The sequence below is a fragment of the Thunnus albacares genome, chromosome 23 (genome assembly GCF_914725855.1).
Source record: "Thunnus albacares chromosome 23, fThuAlb1.1, whole genome shotgun sequence".
Taxonomy (NCBI): Eukaryota; Metazoa; Chordata; class Actinopteri; order Scombriformes; family Scombridae; genus Thunnus; species Thunnus albacares.
The window spans coordinates 9,958,285-9,972,893 of NC_058128.1; the positions used below are offsets into that span (position 1 = coordinate 9,958,285).

Here is a 14,609-nt window from a genome sequence, read left to right on the forward strand (position 1 = left end):
TAAGAATATTTAGAAACAAATGGAGAGTTTTCATTTGTTCCGCTAACTGTAACTCCTCCACTTCAACTAAACTCGGGCTATGTGAAGTTCATTTAAATTCAAGGTTTCAAGAAATGAGGGTCCAAATGTAACCTTCAGGTGGTGGATTTCTCCACTGACCCTGCATGTTCTGTTTAAGAGTAAGAATCTGTTGAAAAGCTGCACAGCAAGGCTAAAAGGCAACAACCTCACTGGATTTAGAGACTGACCTCGGATCAACCATGGAGGGGCATGAGTATGAGCACTTTGGGGCCGATGAAGCAAGGAAGAGCCAACAAGTGGACTATCGAAGAATTGTAGGAGACACTCAGCCCCCACGTACCAGTGTATCATCCCGGGAGGGTGAACATTATGTTCGGCAAACTTCACATGGCCATGGGCATGAAACTGCAGCCCAGCGATACAGCGCCACACGTATCCAGGCTGGTTTAGGCCCAGAGAGGTGAGTTACTGGGGTAGTATACACAGAATGAGCCACCTTTAGGTCAGACTCAAACAATACTAAGGTGAAATACATCCATATGTTTTATTATGTTTACAGAATGTGTCACAAAAGATTTTTGTAGCTATTTCTTATTGCATATTCGCCTGATGCAAATTAATTTCTCACCAGCAAGTGCCAGAACTCTGCAAGAAATGTAATAAAAGGCCACTTTTTGCAAAAATTACAAATCGAAGATCAGTAATGCTTAAAAAAAAGAAAGACTTAATAATGCCACAATAATTTCAAGTTTCACTCAATATACAACATTAAAATAAAAATAATGATGGATGTCAGTTCTCTGTCTTTCATGCTGTGTAGTTACTTTCACCGGCGGTGCCTTCATAAGACTGCACATGTAAATTAACTTCATGGCATCGGATCAGTTTACACGGTCCACACACACTTGCATTTAGATCAGTTTGCAAATGCCCCTGAGGTTAAATCCCTTGCTTTCAATTACACACTTCACTTTTGGAGTTGTCTGAAGGCCCTGTAGATAATGCTCTTGGCTTACAAGCAGATGTTAAAACAATAGAAATCTTACATTGTCAGGTGCTATTTTTAACTTGGTTCTGTTACCCCTCGCACACGCCGACGAGTCTGTGATGCACCATCAAGGCAGGGGTGTGCAGCATGCTGCAGGGAGGATAAACAAGGCTGAATCAACTGCTCAGAATAGCTACAGCGCATAAAGGAACCACTGACCTATATCTGCAATGACCCACATTTAATTTGACACAAACACAAAGTGGGAAACAGATCCCCCTCGAGTCACCTTGCCAGACATTTCAAGCAATCCTTACCTAAGATTAATATAGAAGAAGAGAGGACTTACTTACTGTGAAGCATATTGGGTCACAGGGAAGACCAAATGGTTGTCTATTGTATTTAATATACATCAGTAAAAACCTCCCTGCAAGGCATGATTAACAAAGAACTCATGCAATACAATGGTAACGCCTATTGTTTTTCTCGTCTCTCAATGCAGCTCATAGAGTTTACATAATACAAAACATAAATTATTCTGTACATCTGTAGTCAACACCCACACAATTCTGTAGGTTCAGTTTAAATAAACACACTACTATGTCACACATACTTGACTGACATGTGACTGACTGTAAAAAGGTGACACTAAATACAAAAACTTCTAAGAGGTGACTCCATAATCCTAAAACTGAATCATAATCCGTAACTTCTGACAGATGAATATGCAGTTGTGCTTATCATGCCATCTCCAGCAGCTCCATCACAAATCACCCTAAAACAGCCTATTAGCCATATATTTGGCCTCTGGCTGTCTGTAAATCAAGTAAAAATAGCTTTTAATGTTGTTAAAATCACAAATGTGTGAATGTGAAATGTTTTAATTTGAGCTTTCTAATTCATGGAGCTGTAGTGGTGATAATAGATATCGGCCATCATATTTTTAGTTGTGAGAAAGCAACAGCGATTTTCTGTCAGCAGCTCATTCCAACCATTTATGCAGCTGACAGCTCGATGACAAGAGCGGCATGCTGACATACCGTCAAGTAATGTGAATGTACATGTGTGTGCACTGCATGCTGGAAAAACTACATGTGCGGTTTTATATTCTCTTTGCCAGAAAGTAAAGTGAGTGTATACAGCGTGAGAGATTACTGCTCAGTAAATAAAACTTTCACAGTATCTACTGTAACAAGCATTCTCCTCAGTGATGCATAGCCTAAAATAGAACTCCTTTATCTCATACTGGTTGTACTTGTTTTCCTCGACATACGCTTGTACACACTGAAAGCAGCCAATTGTGGTACACAATTTATGAGGAAGTTTATTGTTTATTGTTTATTGTTATTGTCCACTTTTGTATAGTGTATTGCATCTATGTAAAGAATTATCACAAAAAAGTGAAAGTGAATTTGATCTACATCAAGATTTTATGTTCTTAAACATGTTATCAGACAAGAAGAAAATACAGGATCTTAAATGAGATGCTTTAGTCTGTTACATGCAGCTAGCAGTCTGCACGCTCTCTCCAACTACTATCATGTGGATGAAATGTGGTTTGACCAGCTTTTCAATACACTTAATCCAATTTAGATGATTTACATGTGACCAAAATTTCAGACAGTGCTGTCCAAATTCAACATGACGTTTCTCTTTAGGAAAATTAATAGAGATATACCGATACCAATACTGATATCAAATATCGGTCTGATGCTGTCTCAGATAGCTGGATCGGGTATCAGTGACAATGGGCTGATGTGGTATCGGATACCATTATTTTAATAAATAACAATTCAGTAAATGTGTATTTGTTACATTTAGTTAGCAAAGGAATGTTTAAGTCAAGCATGATTTTGCCTTACATATAAAAGAATGATACATGTCTGGTCCACACAGTGAGGCAAACAGCTTATTAATTAAACACTGGTATCGGCTCGGTACTAGGTAGGCCTATACCCAAAGCCCAAGAATCGGTATCGGCATCGGGACTGAAAAAGTCGGATCGGTGCATCCTAAAAATGGCCCTAAAGGCATGACACTTCAGATTTTCCAGCTCTGCACATGCAGTACATCATTTTGCATAGTCAAGGTCAAACATCCAAGTGGAGTAAGAATAAGCAAATAACGATTTGGGGCTGGAGGAGGACTGATCAATTAAGATTTTTATCAGACACACTAATCTATATTTTGCTCTGAATCTTTTCTCATTACACTATTATGACACTTCGACCAGCAATACCAAAAAAAGTACTATTTTTGGCTGGATAAAAGAAACGTGAAAGCAGCTTCCTCCTAACGCAGACTATTCAGTAGTAAAAATTGTCACGTGCACTAGTCACTTTTGTTGCACACTGCAGTGAGAGGTACTTTCCTGATTTAACAGAAGCAGGATGCGGAGGGTTAAACCCGCCTCTGTGGAGAGAGGGGATGTGACGCCGCCGCGAGTACATAACAGCAACACGCACTGTCTGCACACAGCGACAGGCAATCACTTCTGATTCACTTTACTGCCGACCCGTACTTTTACATCTTTGGAGCCACGAACGACCGGTCTTTTCATCTTGTTTGTTCTTCGAGGTAAACGGGAATTACTGCATCTATCGCCGTTTCTATTACCCGACTTCTTTAGACCCGCAGCTGGAAAGTTGCTTCCCTTTGGTCAACGTGGGCATCAGCTCAACAAGGTAGCTAGCTAACGTGACATCATGAACAAGGAAAAGAGGTTGGAGTTATCGCTAGCGAGGGAGCTACATAGTTTAAAAATCATGCTTACCAATTTGAGAGCGGATGTGCTTGCCTTAAAGTCTCAGACAAAATAATAATCAGTAAAATAAAAGAATAAGTCAAGCTAAAATAACCAAGCTGCTAATGTAAAATGCTAACGTTTTTCGAGATTTCTCATTTCCTAGGATGGCGAAGTCATGACCCGCCCTACTCCGCCTCTGATTGGTTTACCCTGATATTCTTACCGCAACCCCAACCAATCTCACTCCTCAAACGTAAACCTAACCAACGAAGGCAACGAATACTAGCCAGTCAGAGGTAGAGTAGGGCGGGTCATGACTTCGCCGTCCTGGGAAAAAAAAATTGGCTAACGAGTCAGTTGTAGCCCCACATGTAGTCTGGACACATTTCCACAGTTCATGTATGGTCTGGCAAAAGTTCAGTTGTATGTACCTTAGCTACTTTTGTGGATTATTAACACATCTGCAACAGTTGTGACCGTTTTATGGTGGCGTTAATAGAATGTGTTTTATCCGTCCGTTTACGCCGATATACATTTTAACGAGGAAACATGAAAATTGTGGCGAAACGTGCCCAACATAATGCAACGTTACATTAGATTTACCAGTAACGTTAACGTTCTTAAAACGTTAGTATAGCTATGAAGACAACGGATTCACGGTAAAAGCGTGCAAATCAAGCAACGTTAACGTTTGTGCTTGTGAAAACGCAAATAATTGTGTTAAGCAATGTCAAATTATTTACACGAAGCCTTACTTAACTTTCCTGTTAATTTAATGTTATAATTTAACGGCTAAACTACATCACTGGATGTTGGTTAATTGTAAACTATACTGGCAGCTGTAACAACGATATTTCCAATCCTGTGACTAACGGTTCATTAACGGTCAGGTAGACATAAAACATTGTGTAATGTTTGGCGTGGTTAGCGTTGAATTATAAATCTGAATTGGCATTAACTGCTCTCCGGATGATTTGCTATAAACTTTAACGTTATTATTATTATTATTAATTTACGTTAACTGAAAATACCATCACCTCTCAATGGCCCTAGATATATACCAATCTGCGTGCACACACACACATGCTGTTGGCACGAAGCCCAACATATGTTAACACCAAAATTCCTTTGAAACTTTGCCAAATTAGTGTTGTCTCTGTTGTCAGTAAGGCGTTATATTAGGTAGAAGACTATTTTACATCATTTACCATATAAAATGAGCCGTTCTTCAATTCGGCATGCATTCAACACTCAAAAAGACCACTTATTGTAATGAAACTTAAACTTTTGGTGTCGTTATTCCTCTAAAATATACGTAGACTACGTTAGTTAGACCGCAATGCGTGGTGACAAGATATGTTAGCGTTAAAAAAAAAAAAAAAAACATTTCACTGACGTTGTCGTTTTCCAAAACACAGCGATGGTTAACCAGACATGGATCTCTGTGAAGAATGAGAGATGCGAGGGGCTAACAGATATGATCGTCATCCGCGTGGATGCTGCGCTGGTGTTTTTTGCTGTGTAAACAGCACAGACAGGTCTGAATAGCTAGTATTGTGTTAACTAAAGCTTCGCAAAGCTGCTAATGTTTGTTAGCTACCGATAATGTAATGTGGGTCACCAGGCCAGTAGACGTTACCGCTCAAGTCGAGACAATACGACGTTAAGACGACATTTTTTTTGTACCGTTTCTCGTTAACACGCTTTTACCATAACAGTATAATGTCTTAAAAGATCGAAAACGTGTCGCTGTAGCGGTTCACTTGAATGTTAGTGGGTCACCCGGCCACAATATGCCTCACCAGGATTTGCCTGATCCTAGTTTTCTGTTGTTAAAATAATAACGGTCCTAGTATTTTACATGCAGAGACAGAAAATCTGCTCTGTCACAAAACCACATTAGGATTTCTACAGTGACGTGTTTGTGGTACATAATGTGTGATGCTTTGTTAATTAATGACCCCGCTATTTCGCTGCAGTAATCACAAAAATTAGTGGTTAGCAGCATTGTTGCCCGTTTTTACAGGATTATTAATGGTTTGTTTTTGCGAGGAGAGGAAGATGTAGCATCTCGCAGCTGCCGCGCAGGCGCACTGACATGAGGCTGGCTGGGGGGATGTTGATGTTGCTATGGTTATGTCTTCCTGTGAGAAGGTCACTAAAGCTCTGCTTGCAAATTGGATGTGTTCTTCCAAAGCAGCATTTAACTTGCTGTAGATGCACATCTTCATCTGCATCTTGGGCTGCACAGGTGACAGAAGTTTCTCCTCTCTCTATCATTTGACAGCATGGCGGATTACCTAATCAGTGGTGGAACAGGCTACGTCCCTGAGGATGGACTCTCAGCTCAGCAGCTCTTCTCGATTGGAGATGGTCTTACGTACAAGTAAGTTTCCTACATTACAAACTGTTTTTTTTTTTTTTCTTTTCTACACAGTCTCAGTAAAGACATTAAAGTAATTCAAAGTGAGGTCTCCTGATTTTAAAACCTCACCTCACCGCGCAGTGGTAGGTGAAGTGTACGCACGAGTGCTTTGTAATGGCCAACACATTTTGAACCAGCAGATCTGACCAACAGTGCGTTGTCTCCGATGGTCATACGGCTGAAGAGCTATGCTCTAAAGGAGATGGGTTGACTTACAAGTGAGTAAAACAGTCGTCTTCAAACAATGTTGAAACTGTGCTGTTTTTTTTTTAAAATCTCTTGTGTCTCTCCAAATAGTGAATTCATAAGGGGGAAGCAAATGGTTGTCCTTCTAAAGCTTCTTCATTCATTTAAACAAACCATGCCAAAATCTTAATCTAGTGTCATGAAAGTGCATGAGTGCAGATGTCAATAGAGGGCTTGTTGGAATGCTCAACCTGATCTTGGTCATGGGGATGAAATTTGCTTCCAGTGGACATAACTACATTATTAACTTGAACTAACCATCAAAAGTGCATGACCTGTCTTGTGTATGCAACACACGTCACAAAACAGCCCATGCACTTTTCCTCCAAACTCTTCGCTCTGATTTTTAAGAAAGCACTAATCAATCACTAATAACTTCCCACCTCTTACTTTACCTCACTCACCTCTGGTAAGCATTCTGGTGACAAATGAAGGAATGCTTGTCCATTAACTCACCATGCATTTTGACTGTCATTTTTCTTTTTAATTAATCCATTTGAACACCCTTTTCTAATGTTTTATGCCTTTAGAAAGAATCAACTCATTTGTAGTGGTTGTTAGACACTGAGAAAAATGCCATTTCCTCTTATCTTGCATTTGCCCCCACATTTGAAAAAAAATCTCCCAAATTCATCACATTGCTTCACCTTTTGAATGTGTTTGCCACAGGGCCTAATAACCACTGCAGTCAACACTTAGGATGCCCTCTCAGCGTTCCCTGAAAGACCATTAGTTAATGTATTATTGTGTAATTATAGATGGTAGATAATTGACCGTAACTGCATCAATGTCTGTGCAAGGCTGACAAAACTGAAGTGACTCAAATACAATTGGAAGGTTTTATTAAGAGAAAATCCTCCAATTTCCTCGGTCTAATCATGCTACTACTGCTTTACTGAAGCTAATTAAATAGAAAACGTAATGGTGTTCTAGTGTGTCCGCGTGTGATTTGAATAACCTCTCTACCCTGTAATGAAGTGCATCACGACCGAAGGAAAGGTTGCTCACATGACAACCATGTGAGTCACAGGAGGAATTTGAGGTGGATTGGGCCAGTTTTAGGATGACTCAGTCTTTGCAGACCGTTTGTCCTCTGTTTCAACCTTTTAACTAGTGTCTTACAAATACAAGTAGTAGGAGTTCAAATTTTATTGTTAGGTTTACAGACCACTTCCCCTACATATCTTTTGATTGCAAGGGTCAACAGTTAATTATTTATTGCCTGGTAGAAGATGAAGAAATAAAGCCACAAAGAGAAAGTGAAACAAACACACAGGAAGACAGAAACAGCTTTGTGAGAGACTCAACTTCCTGAAGTATTGTGATCTTCAACTGGGAGGGTGAAAAAATCACATCCTGGACAGGACTGTAAACATGTTTCACAAACTAATCTACTTTTTAACTCTGTCAGCACGCCTGAAATGCCATCAAAAGTAAAAGTGTACGAATTGTAAGATTCCCTGGTTGTTATGAAACAATCTCAGGAAGTGTTTTTCTTATGTGTAGACACTGTAATATGCATCTACTTGTAATCAAGTTTTTTTTTTTTAAAAAAATGCCTCAAATGCACCCTTCTCACAAAAGCCCCAGGCTGTCGGTTTTGGGTAAATATGGGGTCATATGTCATTACCATTCACACAAAATGAGAACTTCAACTGGAGCATATAATTTAAACTATAAACTACACAATTATATCCTTTGCAATCCATCTGTAGGCTTGGTGGACTTTTCTGCTCTTACTCTCAGTTGCAGTGGATAGAGAGCATCCACACGGTCCAGATCTGTGACTTTTAACTACCGTAAAATCTGCGTCACCTTCTTAAAGCCTGAAGGGCACATTTTGTGGCAAAACCAAACCCGACTCCAATAAATCATGATAGTAGAGTCATGTAAACCACAGTCAATTACCTCTTGCGTAGGGCTGGCATTGAACCACGTCTGTCTGATTGTTGTTACACTTATGACACAAAAGCCAAATAAAGCGACGTTAGTAAGAGTACAGAGGATACTTGCATTGTTAAACTTGCTGCCACAATTACAAAACACTGGATTCTCTGTTTTTCAGAGGCTTTCAAGTTTTTTGGGTGTGGGCATGCAATGTCCTAGATTTTCTTTAATGTCCAGGCCAAGACAAGAACGGGCCTCTTTACAAGCAGGTGAAGACCGATTGTGGCTTCTCATAATAGTTTGAAATGCTCCCGCTTATCATCAGATATTTTGCCTACATTTAACAGTGAAATGAAAACCATAATAAGGCATCACCAAGCCAGTGGTTTTTTTTTTCAGGATTCAGTGCTGACCCTGAGTCAGTAGATGCAACCCGAGGTTTGTGGTTGCCGCTAAATGCTACCAGATGTGTGCTGAACTTCCTGCTTGTCCCTACGTTGATGTCTGTGGGTGTTTAGACTCTGAAGTGACAAACAGGACTCCAATCTAGTTCCTGTCCCATCAAGCGTGTCTATTTCTGACTCTCCCCACACCCACACCGAGGGATCTGTTAGTGTTACTTTCTCTTTCGACACCCGCTCACATTTAGACTCAGTTATGTCCACCTGTACCGCTCACCATCTACCTGTTTAACTTATTCTCGCCTCGTAGTTTCCTCTCCACTCCCTTCCGACATCCTCCGGCATACAAAGCTTCCCTTATTCCACCCATCTTTCCATCTGTCCCCTGCCTGTTTTCACACCCATCTGTAAAACCTCAAAATACGTACAGACTTTGGTTGAAAAACAAACACGTCATTCCTGTGTCTAGCTCTTGCTCCCCCTCAACCGTTCTACTTCATTGTGTTTATACAGGCCAAGAGCTGAAAGAGGTCCAGTGTAGCTTTTTTATCAAGAACAGGACGCACCCTGCCTCACTCAGTGTCTGTACTCATCCAGTATGCCACTTTGTAATATTCTGGGAACCATGAAGAGACATAAAAGGGCATCCAACAATAGGTTGCAGGCCCCAAAGTGTGGTGATGTCCTAGTTGAAGATGTTCTAAAGAATGAAAAAAATAAGTAGAAAATGATCCCAAAGACAATAAGGTCATCGGTCACGTTTATTTTTAAAAATGTGACTGTCTGGAGCGTCCTGGTAGCCGAATGGTTACAAGGCATCCCACATAATTGCAGCTGGGGACTCTTGTTGCATGTCATGCCCCTCTCTCTCTCCCCCCTTGTTTACTGTCTGCTTCTCCACTCAGCTGTCAATTAAAGGCAAAAATGCCCCAAAAACATATCTTAGAATTTTTCTTTTTAAAAAGTGGCTGTCAGCAACAGTAATGAAATGTATCACACATCTTTAATTACACCCTGATAAAAGCACTTGATTGCTGATCACAACCACATCTCTGTTGTTTACCCATCGTGTTCAATAGCACTCACATTTGATTGTTTTCCAATTCACCCTGTTTGCCGTGAGCCACTCATAACGTAGGTAAACATTTTCTGCTTTGCTTGGAGATATTTTGCAGAAATTACTACCATTATTGGTTATTCATATTGGTATAAACATGAGGAACTGGTTAGCTTCTGGCATTTTTACTGCAGTGTGGATGCTTTAGAAGTTGCCACCATCAACCCCTTACTTTGCATTTTGCTTATTGCTTATGTCTTTCAGTGACTTCCTGATTTTACCTGGCTTCATCGACTTTACCTCAGACGAAGTGGTAAGTACACTTCTCCTTTTTGAACGCAGGACGTAACAGAGTACAAAAGGGCATGCAAGGTCTGTTATTGTTACAGAGGATTGTCGCAAGTAGCTGTCTCATCTGAGCCGAGACTTTTCTTGGTATTTTGAAGGACAATTCAACTATTTGTTCTGTTGCAGCTATGGACATAGTGATAAATGTGCAAAGTGGCTCTGTCAGCAGACAGACCATTCTTGGCAGAGCCACTTCCTTCTTTTTTCTTTTTTCTAAGCAAACCTTTCCACTCCAGACCTCAACTTCATTTTATAATTGGAGTGTGTACAGAAGTAGTCTTGTTTTTGCCCATTTAAAACCATCTGCATCATTTCTCCTGTGCTGCCGCCCTGCTATTTTTGCCCGACGTGGTCACCCACTGGCTGTTCCCTCACCCTTGTGTTTACATTTGTGTCTGGCTGGTTGCTCATCCAGCTCTCTCAGCAGATGATGGGAGAGTTAATCTCAGGGCTTTAGATGAAATCCCTCTCTTCTGCTTCATCCATCTCAGAGGGTTTTAATTTAATTGATATCTCTAATCTCTCCCCGTTTCCTCCAGAGTTAAGCAGAGCTCTCATCGTTGTGTCAGATGCTTGTCTGCTTCGCCATGTTGTCATTGGTTCTCTACAGAGTCTTGGTCTGCCCTAGTTTTTCACTGGATAGTGAGTCTATTCAAGCTTGAATAACACAAATGCTCCCACATTTGGCTTGAGTCACAACTTTGAATAGAGTTCATGTTCAGACGGTCACTCCGTAGACCAGACTGAAATTTCTAATATCCTCTCTAGCTCACATGCACTTGGAAAGGTGTTAAACATGAAGAGGGGCCACGTGTGCTTCGGGCCTCTGTGGGAAATTCTCTGGGGGGTCGTGATGTTCCTGACATGCTTTCCAAACTCTCAGTTGAATCTAGCAGGTTAGTGCAGTTGTGCTCTCTAAATGGAGAAGTGGGTGTTAGGTGATTTGTCTCAACTTCACCGTGAACCCTTGAGAAAAGCAGCGGGTCGCCTCCATAGTTTATGTCTGTCTCAGATAAGGAGTAAAAGCTTTGACACCATAGAACTCATTTGCTGGTTTCCCATGTGCAAGGAATGCCTTTATTTTCACACTCCCAGCTGCAGATAGCAAAAGTGTGGTGCTGGCTGTTGTGGGAACCTGTAAGAAGTGAGAGTTAATGTTGCTGTTGGAGACACTGTCATATGGCTCATTTCCATTTTTCCAGGCAGTGTCAGGTTTCTTTCCCCGTCAGGAAGGACACTGTTTTAAATGGCTCATGCATTTCATTTAGTTTACGGACACCTCAAGCCATAGATGAATGCTTAATGATGTGCTTTAAATAAAATAATGTAGCCTATATTTCTCTCTAATCCCAACTGGTCGAGGCAGATGGCCGCCCACCTAGAGCCTGGTTCTGCTTGAGGTTTCTTCCCATTAAAGGGGAGTTTTTCTTTGCTGCTGTCGCCAAGTGCTTGCTCATGGGGGAATTTTGAGTCTCCGTAAATTAAAGAGTCTAGACCTGCTCTATGTGAAAAGTGCCCTTAGATGACTTCTGTTGTGATTTGGCGCTATTCAAATACAAGAGACTTGACTTTAACTTCAAGCGAGGGAGTAACAAAACACCACTTCTTCTTTTTTTTTGACTCTGCTCAAATTGCCCTCACTGTCCTCATGTCATTTGAAGTTATGCCCTCATGTGTGATTGAAACAGATTTTAGAGGCATTAACCACAACTGTACACTGTATATCTCTTAAGTTTAGTCTGCCCCCTGGTGGATCCTGTTCAAAATGACAGAAACAAACTCTTATTAAAATGTGCACTCCTTCTTCCTTTTTTGTCTTTAAAGGACTTGACATCAGCGCTGACAAGGAAGATCACATTGAAAACCCCTCTCATCTCCTCCCCCATGGACACTGTCACAGAGTCAGCTATGGCTATTGCAATGGCGGTAAGAAACTGCTTTCCCAAACTGTTGAAATTATGGAAAGAGTACGGATTTTCCTTTATTGCATAATTCTGAATATCATTCCTTTTTTTAAAAAATTGGCAGCTAATGGGCGGTATCGGCATCATCCACCACAACTGCACACCAGAATTCCAAGCCAATGAGGTCCGCAAGGTTAAGGTAAACTAATTATCCTACATACAAATACATATAACAGTTCAAGTACACTATTTTATGTGAAACTATCTCAGGATTTGTGCTCAGTCATCATGTCAGGGATATTTGTTTCTCTTGTTTCCAGAGGTTTGAGCAAGGTTTCATCACAGACCCAGTTGTGATGAGTCCAAACCACACAGTTGGAGATGTGTTTGAGGCCAAAGTACGACATGGTTTCTCTGGCATTCCTGTCACCGAGACAGGCAAGATGGGCAGCAAGCTGGTGGGCATTGTCACCTCCAGAGACATCGACTTCCTCTCTGAGAAAGACCACGGCAAACCTCTGGAGGAGGTGAGTATCGTAACATGTCGAGTTTTTAAGAAACTGTCTTACCATCACTTTAGACATTTTTGTATTAGCGTCATTCATTTAAATATTTTAACATTTTAATTGTGCTTGCGTTCTTTTAGGCTATGACAAAGAGGGAGGAGTTGGTAGTTGCTCCAGCTGGTGTTACTCTGAAAGAAGCCAATGATATTCTGCAGCGCAGCAAAAAAGGTGAAAGGAAAAAATAAAAAGTTGATGCAGCTTGTGTACCTAAACTTCTATTTGATTTTTGTCTGACGTTTTCCTTTTTTTGCCATTTAATAACCTCACTTTCTCTGTAAACAGGAAAGCTTCCCATTGTAAATGATAACGACGAGCTGGTGGCCATTATCGCCAGGACAGATCTGAAGAAGAACAGGGACTACCCTCTGGCCTCCAAAGATTCACGCAAACAGCTGCTGTGTGGCGCTGCCATCGGCACCAGGGAGGATGACAAATACAGACTGGACCTGCTAGTACAGGCTGGAGTGGATGTTGTCGTACTGGTGCGTGTTGATGCATGGAAGCTGTTGATGGGCCTCTTATCATCGGTCCCAATTTATCATGAATGTTAGATATTTGTTGCAGCACAGGTTGCTGAAAAATACATAAAACTTTCTGATTAGTTCCTCTTATTAACTGGAAATGTGGGAAAGTGTATGACATCAACAGCAGGAATGTGTTGTAAATTAAATCTGAAGACAGTATGAAGAAAATTGCCTGCATTTGAAAATTGTGTTAATAATATGCATTTTTTTTTTAGCCCTTAATGTTTGTTTAGACTACTGTACTCTTAACATCATTGCACTTAAACTATATATGTTTTTGCATTTCTAGGACTCTTCACAAGGCAACTCGGTGTATCAAATCAACATGATAAATTATATTAAACAGAAGTATCAAGACTTGCAAGTGGTGGGAGGAAATGGTGAGTTTGTTGAAAAGAAAATATGCGAATTAAGTGTTGGTGAAAGGACTTTGATTTTGTACACATACAGTAACTCTCCATGTGTTTTGGCAGCTTTCTTTTAATGCCTTTTTTAAATCAAATATCCTAGCTTGCACACTTTTCCAGACTTTTCTTCTTCTCTTCCCCATCTGCAGTGGTTACAGCAGCCCAGGCCAAGAATCTGATCGATGCTGGCGTGGATGCCCTGAGAGTCGGCATGGGCTGCGGCTCCATCTGCATCACACAGGAAGGTATTCATCCTTATTATTCAGTGCCATCTCCTCAACACTGTAACACATTATCAAAGTCCTGGAAAAGCAGAAATGGAATTTAATTTGACATAAAAGGTTAAAGTATAGCACTATGTCAATATAGAATAAAATGTTGTGACTATATATGACTGCTAGCTGTGACTTTAAATATATTTAAAAGAAAAAAATATATAATTAGAGGCATAAATCATCAGCTGTAGTACATTATGTACCTGTTCTTCATCTGGCTATGAGCTACACTGGGAAGAAAAGGCTATCAGTTGCCAACAGTGACAAATACCCCGAGACCACTCCTAGTTGTCATGGTGATCTGCCAAGGCCCCGTTCTGGGTTGCCATGGGGACCGGTCTTTCGTGCATAGACTGGGTCACGCTCACCAACAAGAATAGAAGAGACATGTTGCAGCGAGAGGACATGAACCTGAAATGTCTCTGTTAGACTAATCGGTGAAATTCATGCAGCTTATTTTGGCACATAACTCATGTACGTCTCAAGTTCAGATCTGCCTTACCTGAGAACATTGTGTGATTTGTTTTGATGGCAGTCACGTTAAAAATGTGTTCTACCTTGTAGTCATGGCATGTGGGCGGCCCCAGGGGACCTCCGTGTACAAGGTAGCAGAATACGCCAGGCGTTTTGGTGTGCCAGTCATTGCTGATGGTGGCATTCAGACCGTGGGCCATGTGGTGAAGGCTCTGTCGCTCGGAGCATCGACTGGTGAGATTCCAAAGATTATGACACACAGAATGTCGTAACGTTGTGAAAAGAAGACCTTATCTAATTCCTCATATTTCGTACAGCTTGTTAATCTCATGACGACAGT

The 14,609-nt window shown here is 40.8% G+C and overlaps 1 protein-coding gene across 3 annotated transcripts in view; it reads left to right on the forward strand.

Annotated features, from left to right (window-relative positions):
• The window catches only part of impdh1b (IMP (inosine 5'-monophosphate) dehydrogenase 1b), a 17,482-nt gene continuing 2,873 nt past the window's right edge, over nucleotides 1–14,609 (forward strand). Inside the window, exons 1-12 of one of the 3 annotated variants that reach the window (XM_044343930.1) lie at nucleotides 1–481; nucleotides 6,043–6,141; nucleotides 6,318–6,398; nucleotides 10,036–10,084; nucleotides 11,944–12,045; nucleotides 12,148–12,222; nucleotides 12,344–12,550; nucleotides 12,670–12,757; nucleotides 12,872–13,071; nucleotides 13,403–13,493; nucleotides 13,670–13,765; nucleotides 14,360–14,503. In XM_044343930.1, the coding sequence (XP_044199865.1) occupies nucleotides 261–481; nucleotides 6,043–6,141; nucleotides 6,318–6,398; nucleotides 10,036–10,084; nucleotides 11,944–12,045; nucleotides 12,148–12,222; nucleotides 12,344–12,550; nucleotides 12,670–12,757; nucleotides 12,872–13,071; nucleotides 13,403–13,493; nucleotides 13,670–13,765; nucleotides 14,360–14,503 (1,453 nt within the window). In that variant the 5' untranslated portion in view covers nucleotides 1–260. The remainder of the gene's footprint in view (nucleotides 482–6,042; nucleotides 6,142–6,317; nucleotides 6,399–10,035; nucleotides 10,085–11,943; nucleotides 12,046–12,147; nucleotides 12,223–12,343; nucleotides 12,551–12,669; nucleotides 12,758–12,871; nucleotides 13,072–13,402; nucleotides 13,494–13,669; nucleotides 13,766–14,359; nucleotides 14,504–14,609) is intronic. The other 2 variants (XM_044343931.1, XM_044343932.1) reach the window with 2 other exon arrangements.